This window comes from Hyla sarda, chromosome 3 (assembly GCF_029499605.1).
Source record: "Hyla sarda isolate aHylSar1 chromosome 3, aHylSar1.hap1, whole genome shotgun sequence".
NCBI lineage: Eukaryota > Metazoa > Chordata > Amphibia > Anura > Hylidae > Hyla > Hyla sarda.
In genome coordinates, this window is record NC_079191.1 from 171,035,981 (window position 1) to 171,050,786 (window position 14,806).

Sequence of the window (14,806 nt, forward strand, 5' to 3'; positions counted from 1 at the left end):
ATGTCCCTGCTGTGCGCTGTGACAGCACTAGAAGATGAGAAGATGACCGGGCAGCAGGCAGGGGGAGAATCATACATATACACATGGGGGGGGGAATAAAATGAATATACTTAAAGGAGTACTCCGGCGCGCACTTTTTTCCTTTTATCCCGTCCAGGCTGCAAAATAAAAGAAAACACACTTTCTCTTACCTGCCAACGAGCCCCCGGAGTTCCGGTACACTCCGGTACAGTTGTTCGGTCCCCGGGCTGTATTCTTCTTACTTCCTGTTAGCCCGGCACGTCACACGGAGCTTCAGCCAATCACTGGCCGCAGCGATGTCCCGCCTCGGCCAGTGATAGGCTGAAGCTCCGTGTGACGTGCTGGGCTAACAGGAAGTAAGAAGAATACAGCCCGGGGACCGAACACCTGTACCGGAGTGTACCGGAGCTCCGGGGGCTCGTTGACAGGTAAGAGAAAGTGTGTTTTCTTTTATTTTGCAGCCCGGACGGGATAAAAGGAAAAAAGTGCGCGCCGGAGTACTCCTTTAAGGGAAAATGTGATTATACAGTAAGGAACACTGAAGTTTAACCCCTTAAGGACCATGGACGTATGAGTACGTCCTTGGTCCCGCTACTGTGATATAACGCCGGGTCCCATGGTGACCCTGCATCGTATCATGGCGGGCCCGGTGTCATAGTGAAGCCGGGACCCGCCTCTAATAGCGCGCGGCACTGATCGCGGTGCCGCGCGCTATTAACCCTTTAGCCGCGCGCTCAAAGCTGAGCCACGTAAAAGTGCCCGGCTAACTCAGGGAGCTGTTCGGGATCGCCTCGGCATCCCGAACAGCTGTACTACAGGAGGAAGGTCTCTTACCTTCCTTCCTGCAGTCCGATCGCCAATTGAATGCTTCAAGCCTGAGATCCAGGCTTGAGCAATCAATCGCCGAAAACCCTGATCAATGCATCCCTATGGAGAGGCATTGAACACAGTTAAAGATCAGTAAAAGCAATGTTATAGCCCCCTTATGGGGGCTATAATATTGCAAAAGAAAAGTGTTAAAAAATCATTAACCCTTTGAATTATCCCTTCCCCTAATAAAAGTTTGAATCACCCGGCATTTCCAATAATAAAAAAAAAAAACAGTGTAAATAAAAACAAAAATAAACATATGTGGTATCGCCGCGTGCGGAAATGTCCGATTTAAAAAAATATACTGCTAATTAAACCGCACGGTCAATGGCTAACGCGCAAAAAAATTCCAAAGTCCAAAATAGTGTATTTTTGGTCACTTTTTATATCATGAAAAGATGAATAAAAAGCGATCAAAAAGTCAGATCAATAAAAAAAATGGTACCAACAAAAACTTCAGATCAGGGTGCAAAAAAATTAACCCTCATAGCGCCCTGAACATGGAAAAATTAAAAAGTTATAGAGGTCAGAAGATGTCAATTTTAAACGTATACATTTTCCTGCATGTAGTTATGATTTTTTTCTGAAGTAATACAAAATCAAACCTATACAAGTAGGATATCATTTTAACCGTATGGACCTAGAGAATAAAAATAAGGTGTAATTTTTACCAAAAAATGTACTACGTAGAAATGGAAGCCCCCAAAATTTACAAAATGGCTGTATTTTTTCAATTTTGTCACACAATGATTTTTTTCCCTGTTTCGCCGTAGCTGTTTGGGTAAAATGACTGATATCATTACAAAGTAGAATTAGTGGCGCAAAAAATAAGCCATAATACAGATTTTTAGGTTCAAAATTTTAAGAGTTATGATTTTTTAAAGGTAAGGAGGAAAAAACGAAAGAGCAAACAACGAAAAACGCCCGGTCCTTAAGGGGTTAAAAACCCTGCCGGGAGCCCTGAATGGCTCATTCGTAACAGCCATTCAGGGCTCCCGGAGGGGAATTTAAAAATGAAAGTAAAATACATTGTACATCGCAGGGGAGCGCAGCATGCCGTCTCTCCCCTGTTTAATGACTTCTAATCACATTGGGTCTTTGCAGATAGATCCAGTGCGATCATTCCCTCAGCCCCTGTACTACAACCCCCATCATGGAACAGAGTCTGTTCCATGATGGGGGTTGTAGTACAAACACTATTGTAGCTTCCCCAGCCACCGGCAGCCGGGGAACTACTACTCCCATCATGGAAACAAGTCTGTTCCGTGATGGGAGTAGTAGTAGTCCCGGCTGGGGGGAGTCTGTAGGCAGAGGTGTTAAAACGGCCGTACATGACGGATGTTATAACGGGTCTTAACGGATGAATATGCCGTTATTTTGACGGACGTTATTCAGCCATTAGCACCCGTTATTTAATCTGTTATTATACATCTGTTCTTACACAGAAAACAGATGTTTAATAATGGATGAATACTCATAGTGTGAAAGTAGCCTAAATAATGGCTATTAGAGCTGTTTTTTCTGACAGGCTATGGAAGAATTCTCAGAATCATGGCAACTGGAGGAAAAATGTTTGGCAGCATAATTTGAACTGTTTACAGTATAGAAAGCAAGCTATTATTTTAGAAGAGACAATCTATAGAATCCATCTGTTCTATGCCAATAGGTCAGACAAAAACACCAGGGGTGGAGTTTAGGTGGCCCTGTTATAATATAGCTTAATTGTTAATTTATGGTTATGGATCTTAAAATGCAAAGATGAAAACAATAGACATTTTTTGAATGCAAAAAAGGCCAGTAAAGAAATTTAAAGACATTTTTCTGATTCTTTTCTTTTTTATATGAAACAGTGCTTTGCCTATCCTTAAGCAGAAATATTTAATTGAGAACATTCTTTATTTTAGATTTACTTCTAACAATATGTTATCTTTCAACATTGAACCATTACTCACGTGCCAATGCCAATTTCTACAAACATGGCAGAACGTGGAATCCAAAGACCCAAGATGGTAAATATTGAGACGACCTAAATCAATACACATCATCACGAGAAAATTAATATAATTGCATAATCCACACTCGGGAACAGAGTTTTATTGTAAGAAGCTGAGAGAATTATTACATATAAACCCCAGATCGGTAACAAGTCTTCAGACTGGATTTCCACTTGGCAGTTTTTTGGGGAAAACTGCAATTGCCTTTTTTTTTAAACAAAAGTGTATTTATGAGGGAGGATAAGTATAAGTTCCTCCTTTATATGTTCCATTCCTCTTAAATACACTTTGGCTCAAAAACTGATGTGGCAGTTTCCCCACAAAAATGTCAAGTGGAAATCCAGCCTTATAGATCAAAAGATTTTTGGCCTACCACCCTGACTGACAAATACTCCTCCCTTCTCTGCCTCAATAAATAAGCTCTTATGCGATAAGATGTCAGAGCGCAAAAATGCTATACATATATATATATATATATATATATATATATATATATATGTGTGTGTGTGTGTGTGTGTGAAAAATAAAAAATTATAATGTAAATACATCATTTTTGTCACTTTTTAAAATAATTTCGATAAAAAGTCCAAAACAAGGATCAGTTGCAATATCAAATATAGTCTATGGACAAAAGTAGTGTTGTTCCTGCTGATTCTTAACATTTCAGTTTTAGCAAACACTTATATTCTCCACAAGTGAAAGAACGTTTTTGGGGAATCTTTTTTTATATAGGGAAGTTCTGTGATTCACCATTATTATTAAATTGACAATGAAATATTACCATTCCCCTTGCCAAGATGCTTGTCCCTACAGAGTCTGACACTGTCAGCAATGATTGGACAGCATCAAGGGTGCAGGAGCATGTTTTGCATTTGCCCTTGATGGTTATATGTGGGTGCATTACCCAGAGTGCATAGGCATAATTGATGTAGTTGTATTAGGTGTATTTGAACAAGATAGCTATTTCTACCTATTCAAATTGAAATAGTACATTGCCTCTTTATATGTATACCATCCCTTAGACATACACCCCCTGAGGTCTCCATCTCTATAGGTGAAAAAAAAACACATAGGGAGATCAGGGCATTTAGGGTATAACGGGTCAGGTTCCAGTGTTGGCTGCCCTTTTCAGGGCAAAGCAACACTTGCTATAAAGTGTGTAACAGGGATAGTGGGTAGAGAGAGTTATTGGTTAGTAATATTTTATTGATGATAGCTGTCATTTGCAGCTTGGCTGTAATTGTTGGGTATTGTTGCTGCTAGTCATGTTTGCTAAAAAGTTGTTTTAGTATGCATTTTTTGTTGCAGTTTTTTTTTCTTTTTTTGGTAAAATACTTAAAATTAAATTAAAAATTTAGATTAAAAATAAACATTTAAAGAACTTTCCATGATGTAGTTTTAATGGCACTAAAAAAAAAAAAAACATTCCAAATTTATGGCTACTTAGGTTCTTACGGTTGGGGCAGCACTGCTCCATAGAGATGTTCTTTTTTTCACTTGACATTTCACTTTCTTTAGAATATAAACAACATCTTCCAGATAAATAATGACTGAGAGGATGGAAAGAATAGTGAGAATCCCCAGAATGCACAGCTGTATGGTGTCCAACACTAAAAACAGGAGTAGAGGTGATAAGTAGTTCGCACTGTTGTAGAGATACATTTGATATTTTATTTCCACAGTGAAAAATCAGAAACATATCTGCACTTAAATCTTTGCAATTTATTATGCATTTTCTGCTGTAAAGAGCCTATTAGTCCATGGGACCTTCCTCGTCGTCACTTATTTGTACTGTAAAATTCTGTGCAATATAAGCACCGATAATAGGTGGCATGGGTCCAATAAGGACATTCAGTGAAGGAATTCTCAGTCTGCATGGACCCTAAGTGCATAGGAACGACAGCAACAAAGGGGAGACCAAATAAAGTTACAAAATAGGGTCACCAAGTGCTGAGGCACATAGTACTGTACATAAAAGTAGCAATTTCTCTGCAACTCTGTAACTACAGAGTTCTTAATCTCATCTGGCATTCCTGCCAAGGCCGATGCCAGCCTTATATAACCAAGTACAATGCCAAATGTCAGATGATTGGTGTAAAGCACCACTGGACTCTGGGGCAGTGGAAATGTTCTGTGAAGTGACAAATCACACTTCTCTATCTGGCAGTTTAATGGATAAGTCTCAGTTAGGTGAATAGCAAGAGAATGTTACCTGCCTGTGCATTTTGCTAAGTGTAAAGTTTGGCAGTGGAGGGATAAGGTTTAGGGGTTGTTTTTCAGGTGTTGGCCTAGGCCTTTTTTGTTTCCTGTGCCTACCCACCTGGCTGCCAACAGGCCTAGTTCCCAGGGTGGGCTCTTCTCCTTAAGTCCTAGACTCACTGCATTGAGAATTTAAAGGGGTACTTCCCCCCTAGACATCTTATCCCCTATCCAAAGGATAAGATGTCTGATCGCAGGGGACCGGCCACTGGGACCCCAACATTCTCCAGCTTGGCACCCCAGTAATCCTCTGCACAGAGCGTACTCCGCTCCATGATGAAATATGGGCGACCACAGCCATCAAGCTCCCTCCCATAAATATTAATGGAGGGGGGCATTACCACCACGGCCGGCCGAAGCCTAGCACAGCTGACGTTCTTCCTATTTGAAGCCAGGAAGGAATTTTTGCCTCTAGTATAAGGGTTTTTTACCTTCCTCTGGATCAACTCAGCAGGGACTCATTAGGGATATAGGTTGATGGACTCTGGTCTTTTTTCAACCTTATGAACTATGTTACTATAATGTTCAGAATTCTGGGGTGCCGGGCAGGAGATTGTGGGGGAGGAGGGGGGGGGGTCTTAGCGGCTGCAACCCCCGCAATTACATCTTATCCCCTATCCAAAGGATGTCTAGGGGTGGAGAACCCCTTTAAAAAAATGCCAGCTAAGATTGACTGTTATACCAGTCTCCTAATTGGACATTAGAGCTGTCAATTATAGTTGAGTAGAAGGGAATGAGAAAACTCATCCAAAAACTCAAAAGGAACCCAATTTAGAACACTTGGGAGCTCACACTCATGTAAAAATGTGCATAATTTTTTGCATTAAAATATGAAAAACTGCATCTTAAAGGGTAGCTCCCACCAAGTACTATATAATCGAATATGTCCCTACCTAGTAGTAATCTAGTCCTAACCCCCTACCTGGCTTCAAAATTTTTTTGAATCACTTTAACAGAGCAGATTTAGTGCTTCTAAATCTGCTCTATAAAGCAGGGCAGGAAGCAGCGCTTCCCAACAGGCGCGACGAAACTGACGCCTTGCTGGGCGCTTGCTTCTGCCCTCACATTTCATGAGTGTTATTTATCTAATAGGGTGCCTCCAGCTGTTTCCAAACTACAACTCCCAGCATGCCATGATTGCTATTAGCTGTCAGGCCATGCTGAGAATTGTAGTTGTGAAACAGCTGGAGGCACCCTATTGTCTAGTGTCATAGTGTCACATGAACGCCTCCCGCGAGCGCGAGCGCGATCGCTACCATCACCGCTAGAGGGGTCCCTGTGCCCACTAGCAGTGTCACAAGAATGCAGAGCGCGGCTCTGTTCCCCGTCCCTGTCAGCTCTCAGGGTACGGGAATAGATTTAAAAGCCTCGCTCGCGGCTAACGTAGTACTGCGCAGGTGCAGCACTACGCAAATAGCGTACGGTTAACATAGGCAGCGCTAGGAGCCTGGCGTTAGCCCTACGCTATTTGCGTAGTACTGCGCATGCGCAGTACTACGTTAGCTGCGTACAAGGCTTTTAAATCTGTTCCCGTACCCTGAGAGCTGACAGGGACAAGGAACAGAGCCGCGCTCGGCATTTTTGTGACACCGCTAGTGGGCACAGGGACCCCGCAAGCGGTGATGGTAGCGATCGCGCTCGTGGGCACAGGGACAGGGTACTTAAGTACTACAACATATCAATTTTTTTACTTCATGACAGTGCCCATTTAAGTGCCACCTATAGGTTATTACCCTATAAATCAATTTCTTAAGGCTTATGTCAACTTTTTCGAACCCCTAAAACTGCTTAACTGCTAGAAGTTGCGGGGCAGTAAAAATGATACCTTCTGTCTTGGTCATACAACTTGCATGAGAAAAATGTTGCTTAAATGGGCACTGTCATGAAGTACAAAAATTGATATGTTGTAGTACTTAAGTACTACAACATATCTCTAATATACTTTAATTAAAAAAAGTGATTTTAAACAAGTTTAAAATCACTTTTAAATTCGGCCACTAGGGATCGCCCTCCTAGTGGCCGAATGCATTCAGCAGTGACGTCCCCACTGAATTTCGACTCATTTCAGCCTGGCAATGAGTCGAAATTCAGGCACTGCTGTGCTCGCTCCTGCCTGTCAATCAAACAGGCGAGAGCGAGCACGCTGATAGCTGGGGCTGCGCGCATTGGCCAGCTCCACTGGCCTCGCGCGCGGCCCCGCCCGCCCCCGTTACCCTGTCCGGAGGCAGCGTGAGCACTCCTTGCTGCGCTGATCCTCCGGATGGGTAAGTCTGATCTGAGGTCTTATATTAGCCGGTGTGAGGTGGACGCATGGATCTACGGGGGCGCAAAAAACCACCTCACACCGGCAGTAATATCGTGCACGGCAGGCCGGCGTTGCTCCTCTACTCCTCCTCCTGCAAGGAATCAGTGACGTGGTGCCTGCTGGGAAGCGCTGCTTCCTGCCCTGCTTTATAGAGCAGATTTAGAAGCACTAAATCTGCTCTATTAAAGCGATTTAAAATGTTTTTAAAGCCAGGTAGGTGGTTAGGGCTAGATTACTAATAGGTAGGGACATATTAGATTACATATAACTTGGTGGGAGCTACACTTTAATCTCTTGGCCCCTACTACGAGAAGAGTCCAGGAGATTAAACAACATTTTGTTCATGCAGGTTGGGCAACCTAGACACCAGATAACATTTCACTGCCCCACAACCTCTGTATAGGGCTTTTAGCAGTTATGAGGGTTCAAAACTGTTGACATATGCCTTAAGAAATTGATTTACAGGGTAATAACCTATAGGTAGCACTAAAGAGGCAGTTTTTGCATATTTTTTTTTGCAAAAAATATGCACATTTTTACACAAAAAAAGAGTGTAAGCTCACAAGTGTGAAAACTTTCAGGCTACATACATACAGTACAATAAAATCTATTGGTCATCCTAGCATACACTGGGGCTTACATCGGCATACCAGTTATCCAGTTTTCCAATATATAAAACAAGAACAGCGCACTATATATATATAATATTTATATTGATATTGTATAAACTAATAAGTAAGCTGTGTTTAACTGAATGACGTACAGTATGGTAATTGTGCTGCTGCTGGTGGTGATAAGGAGAGGCAGGATGGTGGTACACTGTAGTTGTTCATCAGGAAATAGACAAGCTGCTTAGGAAGCCTGGAAGACAGAGCAATGAAAAGACATGATAAACCAGGATCATAATGAAAAGCACAAGTATACTTTCACATAGAGTAGCCCACCTAGAGGGGATGTTGGATTACATTCGCCTTGATAAGGAGAGTGCAGTAAACACCATTGCACAAGTTTCCTTGAAATATCTATTATCTATTAAGCAGAACCAGTTCTGCCCTTGTTATATGTGCAGTTCGTCTATACTGTAAATGGAATACATACTGCTGCTCTGTTCTCTGCTACTAAATTGACCATGTATTCATTTGGCAACTTTGTTAATACATTATTTATCTTGTTATCTTGTAATTTTACAGGCTTTCAAACTCAAATCTCTCTGTCCCTGCAGACTCCGCATAGAAACGGAAGATTTGTGTTTTAGATAGCATAGACTAGTACAACGTTTGTAAAGGAGTACTATCGTGCAGAACAATGTATCCCTAATCCAAAGGATAGGGGATGTGTCTCATCACGGGGGGTACGACTGCTGGGAGCCCCACAATCCCCTGCACGGCCCCCCCGGCTCTCCCCAGAAACGGTGCGTGTCGTCCCCCACACGAAGTGGCGGCTGGCACGCACCCTCCATTTATCAAGAGGTGCACGATCCTACACTGGTCGTGGATTCAAAAGGAATGGGAAATATGAAGGAAGGACTTATACTTCTAATTCCTCATGGATCCCCTTTTGGTTTTGGCTCTAAAAACTGCAGTTGTAGTTTTTCCAAAGAACTACAAAGTGAAAACACAGCCTAAGGCCATGTACACACAGCTTGAATTGTGCAGAAAAAAGATAATGTATCAGTTTTACTGTAAAGTGTACTGTTAACCCCGTCCCCCCTCCCCCATTTGTTAATTTCACAAATATTTTTTTCTTGTTTCTTCATAGATTATCTTATTAAAATGAGTGATTTCCTTACAAAGTACAATTGGTCTTCCGTAAAACAAGCCCTCATGTGTCTCTGTAGTTGAAAAACCAAAAATACCATGGCCATAGCAATAAGGACACAGTCATTAAGGGGTTAATATAAACTGTAAAATGATGTCCAAGTTTTGAGCTATATAAAAATGCATATGTTCTTAAAGGGGTATTCCAGGCAAAAACTTTTTTATATATATCAACTATGAATATCCCCATAGGAACTGCACAGCTCCCGGGACGTGAGTCATCAGAAAGCAGTTAGACAGAAAAAACAACTCAACTTCAGAAGCTAATAACTATTGCAAGGATTAAGATTTTTTAATCAAAGTAATTTACAAATCTGTTTAACTTTCCGGAGCCAGTTGATATATATAAAAAAAGTTTTGGCCTGGAATACCCCTTTAAATCTTTTTCTACACCTTGACATAATAGTGCATGGAGGATAAGCAGCCACCTTGACATACTGTTACATACAGTGATTGCACAAGCTAAGAAGCTGTGACCATGAGAGAGATGGCTCAGATTAAAGAAACCCCTGATCTCAGCCATTTAACCACTTAGATGCCACAACAAATATCCACTCTGACATCTAGGTGGTTAGATGCTGGGAGGGGCTAACAAAAGTCCATAGACCTGCCATAGCTATATGCCTATTATTACTGAAGGCAACAATCCTTTTATACTGAATATACCAAAGCATTTCATAAGCCATCAGACAGTCCTCTGGTCAACTAAAAAAATAAATAAAAAATTGAGGTTAAACACGTTAATGACCAGACATATTTTGGTACTAAAGGACAGTCACAAACTATCCTGAGGTAAAATAAATAAATAAATAAATAAATAAATAAAACAACAACATACTACATAAACATCCAAGGGGTGGTTTTACAGACAGTTTTGGATCTTCTATTGCTTCTTCTAGTTTTTAGAGGTAAAAATGAAAAAAAAGCTATCTTTTCTTCACAAATTTTTATCTCCCCTTAAGAGTGTACAAAAAGTAATGCAAAGGAAGAAGATATCAAATGAAATGCACTAATCACTAATTGATACATTCTGCTGCATCTATAAGACTACATTCACATTGGCCATTGTGCTCCAACCAATTCAGAGCTGTTGGGCTCTTTTTTTCGCCAAACGGACCCTAAACAGGTCGGAACACAACTGAAGCCATCAGGTCCTAATGGATCCCATTGACTAAAATGGGGTCTGTTGGGTGTCCGGTATTTTAGGGGAGTTGAGCAGAGAAAAAAGACTGGACATGCATTATTTTTTTCTCTGCTGAATTCCCATCCATCTGATGGACTGACCAACGGAGCTCCCTTTACCAAAGCAAAACAGCCATGTGAACTTAGCCTTAGCTTTTCTGATGGAGATTAGATCATAACCCACAAACAACCATTACGATTCCAGCTACTGACACTCAAGTATAATTTAGGAAATCAAACAACTGTTCAACATTGTTTCTGCTACCTTTACACACAGTGCCCATTTTGCTGACAGTGAAATCTGACTTAAAGTGTCCCTGTGATATGTGATAGAGAAATGTCAAGATTTTGATCGGTCCGGGTCTGGATGCTCAGACCCCCACTGATCATTAGATAGAGATAGGAGAAGCACACGCTTAAAGGGGAACTCCAGAAGAAAACAAATGTTTTCAAATCAACTGGTGCCAGAAAGTTAAACAGATTTGTAAGTTACTTCTACTTAAAAATCTTAATCCTTCCAGAGAAGGATACTACAGAGAAAATTGTGTAGTTATTTTCAGTCTGACAACAGTGCTCTCTGCTGACACCTTTGTCTGTGTCAGGAACTGTCCAGATTAGAAGCATATCCCCATAGAAAACCTCTCCTGAACTAGACAGTTCCTGACACGTACAGAGGTGTCACCAGACTGGAAAGAACTTCCCAAATTTCTCTGTGGTATATCTGTAGTATACAGCAGCTGATAAGTACTGGAAGGGTTAAGATTTTTAAATAGAAGTAATTTATAAATCAGTTTAACTTTCCATCACCAGTTGATTTGAAAACATTTTCTTTTCCCACCGGAGTACCCCTTTAAGCATTCCACTCCTCTGATTGCTGTATCTCCATTGGATAAAACAGGCTCCATTGTAAGCTTATATAGCCTGAGATACTCTTAGAACAGATTAACACACGTCCTAATTTTGAATCGGAGACAAATTCTCGACAAAATTCAAAATTCTTAAACCCAGATATGGATGCAGATTTAAATACAAAAAATCTACATGCAAGACATACAAGTTTTTGGCACATCTGACTGTGGCATAAAATGATGTCATGAGTGAATCCACCTTAATGCAGTAGATTACTACAAGGCAATATTTAAATCATAATTACATTATTCACTAAAGGAGTCATACATAAAAATGAATGTGTAACATCACACTACTCAGGTGTCAACATGACTGAAACCATATTCCATGACATTTATTTTGATAGATTTTCTATGCTCTAACAACATTGGTATAACGATTCGTTAATGTCATATTTTGCTATATATTAATATACCTGGGGTCTGGTTGAAATTCTTCTGAAGATGCCATGATTCAGCTGCTGCCCTTAGTTGTCGCTCTGCCGCTCACGAATGCAACACATTCAGCTTTGGATAGTGGATGATGGACTTTGCCAAGTTCAAGTGACTCCAAAACCTCAAACTCATTGGTAGACCCATGACTCCTAGGTCATTGATCTCTCTACCTAAATGTGTTTTGGATGTTCCAAGTTTCCCCATTGAAGTTTAGAAGCTTATGTTTGTGGAATCATCAATACTTTTCCATCAATTTGCCTGCTTGTACATAGATATCATTACTTTCCTTCCTTAGTTACTCAGTACTGTACTGCTAAATACTATGGGGGGTATTTATCAAAGGATTTATGTGTTTTTTTCACGTAACTTTGGCGCAGTGTCTTTTTGCGCCAAAGTTTGGCGCATCTTCTCCACTGTCATTTTTACAACTTTCTCAAAATCACACGGTCCTGTGTGTGATTTTAAATTTAATCAGTAATTCATCATTTGCGCCAATCGATCTTTGGCGCAATTTTGGTGCAAATCCCCGCCAAGAAATTTTGCACATGGAAAACACACTTAGCAATGTCAGAAAATGTAAAGGCGTCAAAATACATTAAAGGGTACCTCTCATCAAAAAAACTTTTGATATATTATAGATTAATGTATGCAGAATAACTTTACAATTGCATGTTATTAAAAAATATGCTTCTTTCTATTAAATTTTGAGCCAGCTGATTTCAACATTTGAGCCAAAATTATTAACAACTTGCACCAAATGATAAATTTGGTGCATGGCCACGAAAAAAAAAGGGTAAAAAGAAACTGTCAACAGGCAAAATTGATAAATACCCCCCAATATCCTTCTAGTAGGTAGCGTAGGTAGCTAGTCATTCCCTTAGCACAGATAGTTATACATATGAATGTATCTTATTATGAATTAGAGATTATTGATAAGACCTTAAAGGGATTCTATAATAACATCATCAGTTAAGTAAATTGCGTGAACCCCCTGCAATATTTAATACAACATAAAATAGATTAGTACAGCAACTGTAACTACTTAGGGGTGTGCATTATCTGTGTATAATACCGATCTGGGAGTAAGAAGGTTGCCTGTCCTCAGATAGTCCCTCTGATTCACACACTGACATCCTGTGCAGCCACATTACATTCCTAAATACAGGACATTTGTTCCATAACGACAACTACCACCATGTCCCCATAATTCCTGTAATAATGTCCCGTAACGACAGCTGCCATGGTTTCCATAAAAGGTGAAGGTTGACAGCCCCTCCCCCATAATACCTGGCCAATGTGATAACAAGGGTCTCGGTGATCATGTAACTGGCAACATTTAATTCAAATATTTTTAATAAAGGTTATTTAAAAAAAAAGTGTTTATAATAAATGTTTTCCCCGCAAAAAGTGGCTTTATTGTATAAAAGTGTAAAAAAAAAAAAATAATTATATGGAAATGCTGCAAGTGTGATAAGTTATATACCAAAGATATTAGCAACACTTCCAACTGTTCTATGCCGCATGGTAAATGGCACAAATTTGTAAATATACAAGACCGGACTTGCTTTAAAGGGGTACTACCTTCGAAAATATTTTTGTTAAATCAACTGGTGCCAGAAAGTTAAACAGATTTGTAAATTACTTCTATTTAAAAATCTTAAAGTGGTTATCCAGGAAAAAACTTTTTTTTATATATCAACTGGCTCCAGAAACTTAAACAGATTTGTAAATTACTTCTATTAAAAAATCTTAATCCTTTCAGTAATTATGAGCTGCTGAAGTCGAGTTGTTCTTTTCTGTGCTCTCTGATGACACGTGTCTCGGGAACCGCCCAATTTAGAATCAAATCCCCATAGCAAACCTCTTCTTCTACTGTGCAGTTCCCGAGACAAGCAGAGATGTCAGCAGAGAGCACTGTTGCCAGACAGAAAACAACAACTCAACTTCAGCAGCTGATAATTAAGATTTTTTAATAGAAGTAATTTACAAATCTGTTTCACTTTCTGGAGCCAGTTGATATATAAAAAAAAAAAGTTTTTTCCTGGAATACCCCTTTAACCCTTCTAGTACTTATCAGCTGCTGCAGGCTCTGACCTTTTCTTTCTGTCTGACCTTTCAGTGCTCTCTGCTGACACCTCTGTTCATTATAGGAACTGTCTGGAGCAGGACAGGTTTGCTATGGGGATTTGCTCCTACTCTGGACAGTTCCTGACACGGACAGAGGTGTCAGCAGAGAGCACTGTGGTCAGACAGAAAGGAAATTCAAAAAGAAAAGAACTTCCTGTGGAACATGCAGCAGCTGATAAGTACAGGAAGGGTTAAGATTTTTAAATGGCAGTCATTTACAAATCTGTTTCACTATCTGGCACCAGTAGATTAAAAAAAAAAAAAATGTTTTCCAGTGGAGTACCCCTTTAAATCTCATGCAGAGCTGGTAAATATTTATGGACAGGGCCCATTCAAAAGTTTTTTTATAGGGCCTTCTCTTTTTAGTTATGCCCCTGTGCTTGCTGCATATAAATGTCAAGTAAAAATGATAAAACCTATATAGCACTTGGAAAGTCTTATTTAAAAACAAATATATTGTTATTTTTAATCATTTTCTTAGTACTAAAAACATTTACACATTTTCAGAAACAGCATCGATTAGTCAATTTTACTTTTAGTTTTTGCTACAGGCATCTGATTCCAGCAAACAAATACAGTTAAATATGACACAAAACTACAACATTTTTATGCTGATTTTTATATATAAATATTTATATTTTATTCGACTTGCATTAAGGCGGTGGGCCGTGACGTCACAAGGGGGCGGAGTCATGATGTCACGATGCTCCGGCCCCTGTATTGGCGATCACTACGCAGAGAGCGAGTTTGCTCTGTGCAGTAATGATAGTGGGTGCTGCAGCGGAGATCCCGGGGGTCCCCAGCAGCGGGACCCCCGCGATCTTACATCTTATCCCCTATCCTTTGGATAGGGGATAAGATGCTAGGGGCGGAGTCCCCCTTTAATAT

At 40.2% G+C, this 14,806-nt stretch overlaps 1 protein-coding gene across 6 annotated transcripts in view; it reads right to left on the minus strand.

Annotated features, from left to right (window-relative positions):
* The window catches only part of SLC51A (solute carrier family 51 subunit alpha), a 91,203-nt gene that overhangs the window by 51,085 nt on the left and 25,312 nt on the right, over positions 1-14,806 (minus strand). For 5 of the 6 annotated variants that reach the window (XM_056565487.1, XM_056565488.1, XM_056565490.1 and 2 more), the window contains 3 exons: positions 8,213-8,310; positions 4,341-4,495; positions 2,844-2,917 (listed from right to left, as the gene is read on the minus strand). In XM_056565487.1, the coding sequence (XP_056421462.1) occupies positions 2,844-2,917; positions 4,341-4,495; positions 8,213-8,282 (299 nt within the window). In that variant the 5' untranslated portion in view covers positions 8,283-8,310. Of the gene's footprint in view, positions 1-2,843; positions 2,918-4,340; positions 4,496-8,212; positions 8,311-8,393; positions 8,523-14,806 lie in introns of those variants that run through there. The other variant, XM_056565492.1, reaches the window with a different exon arrangement.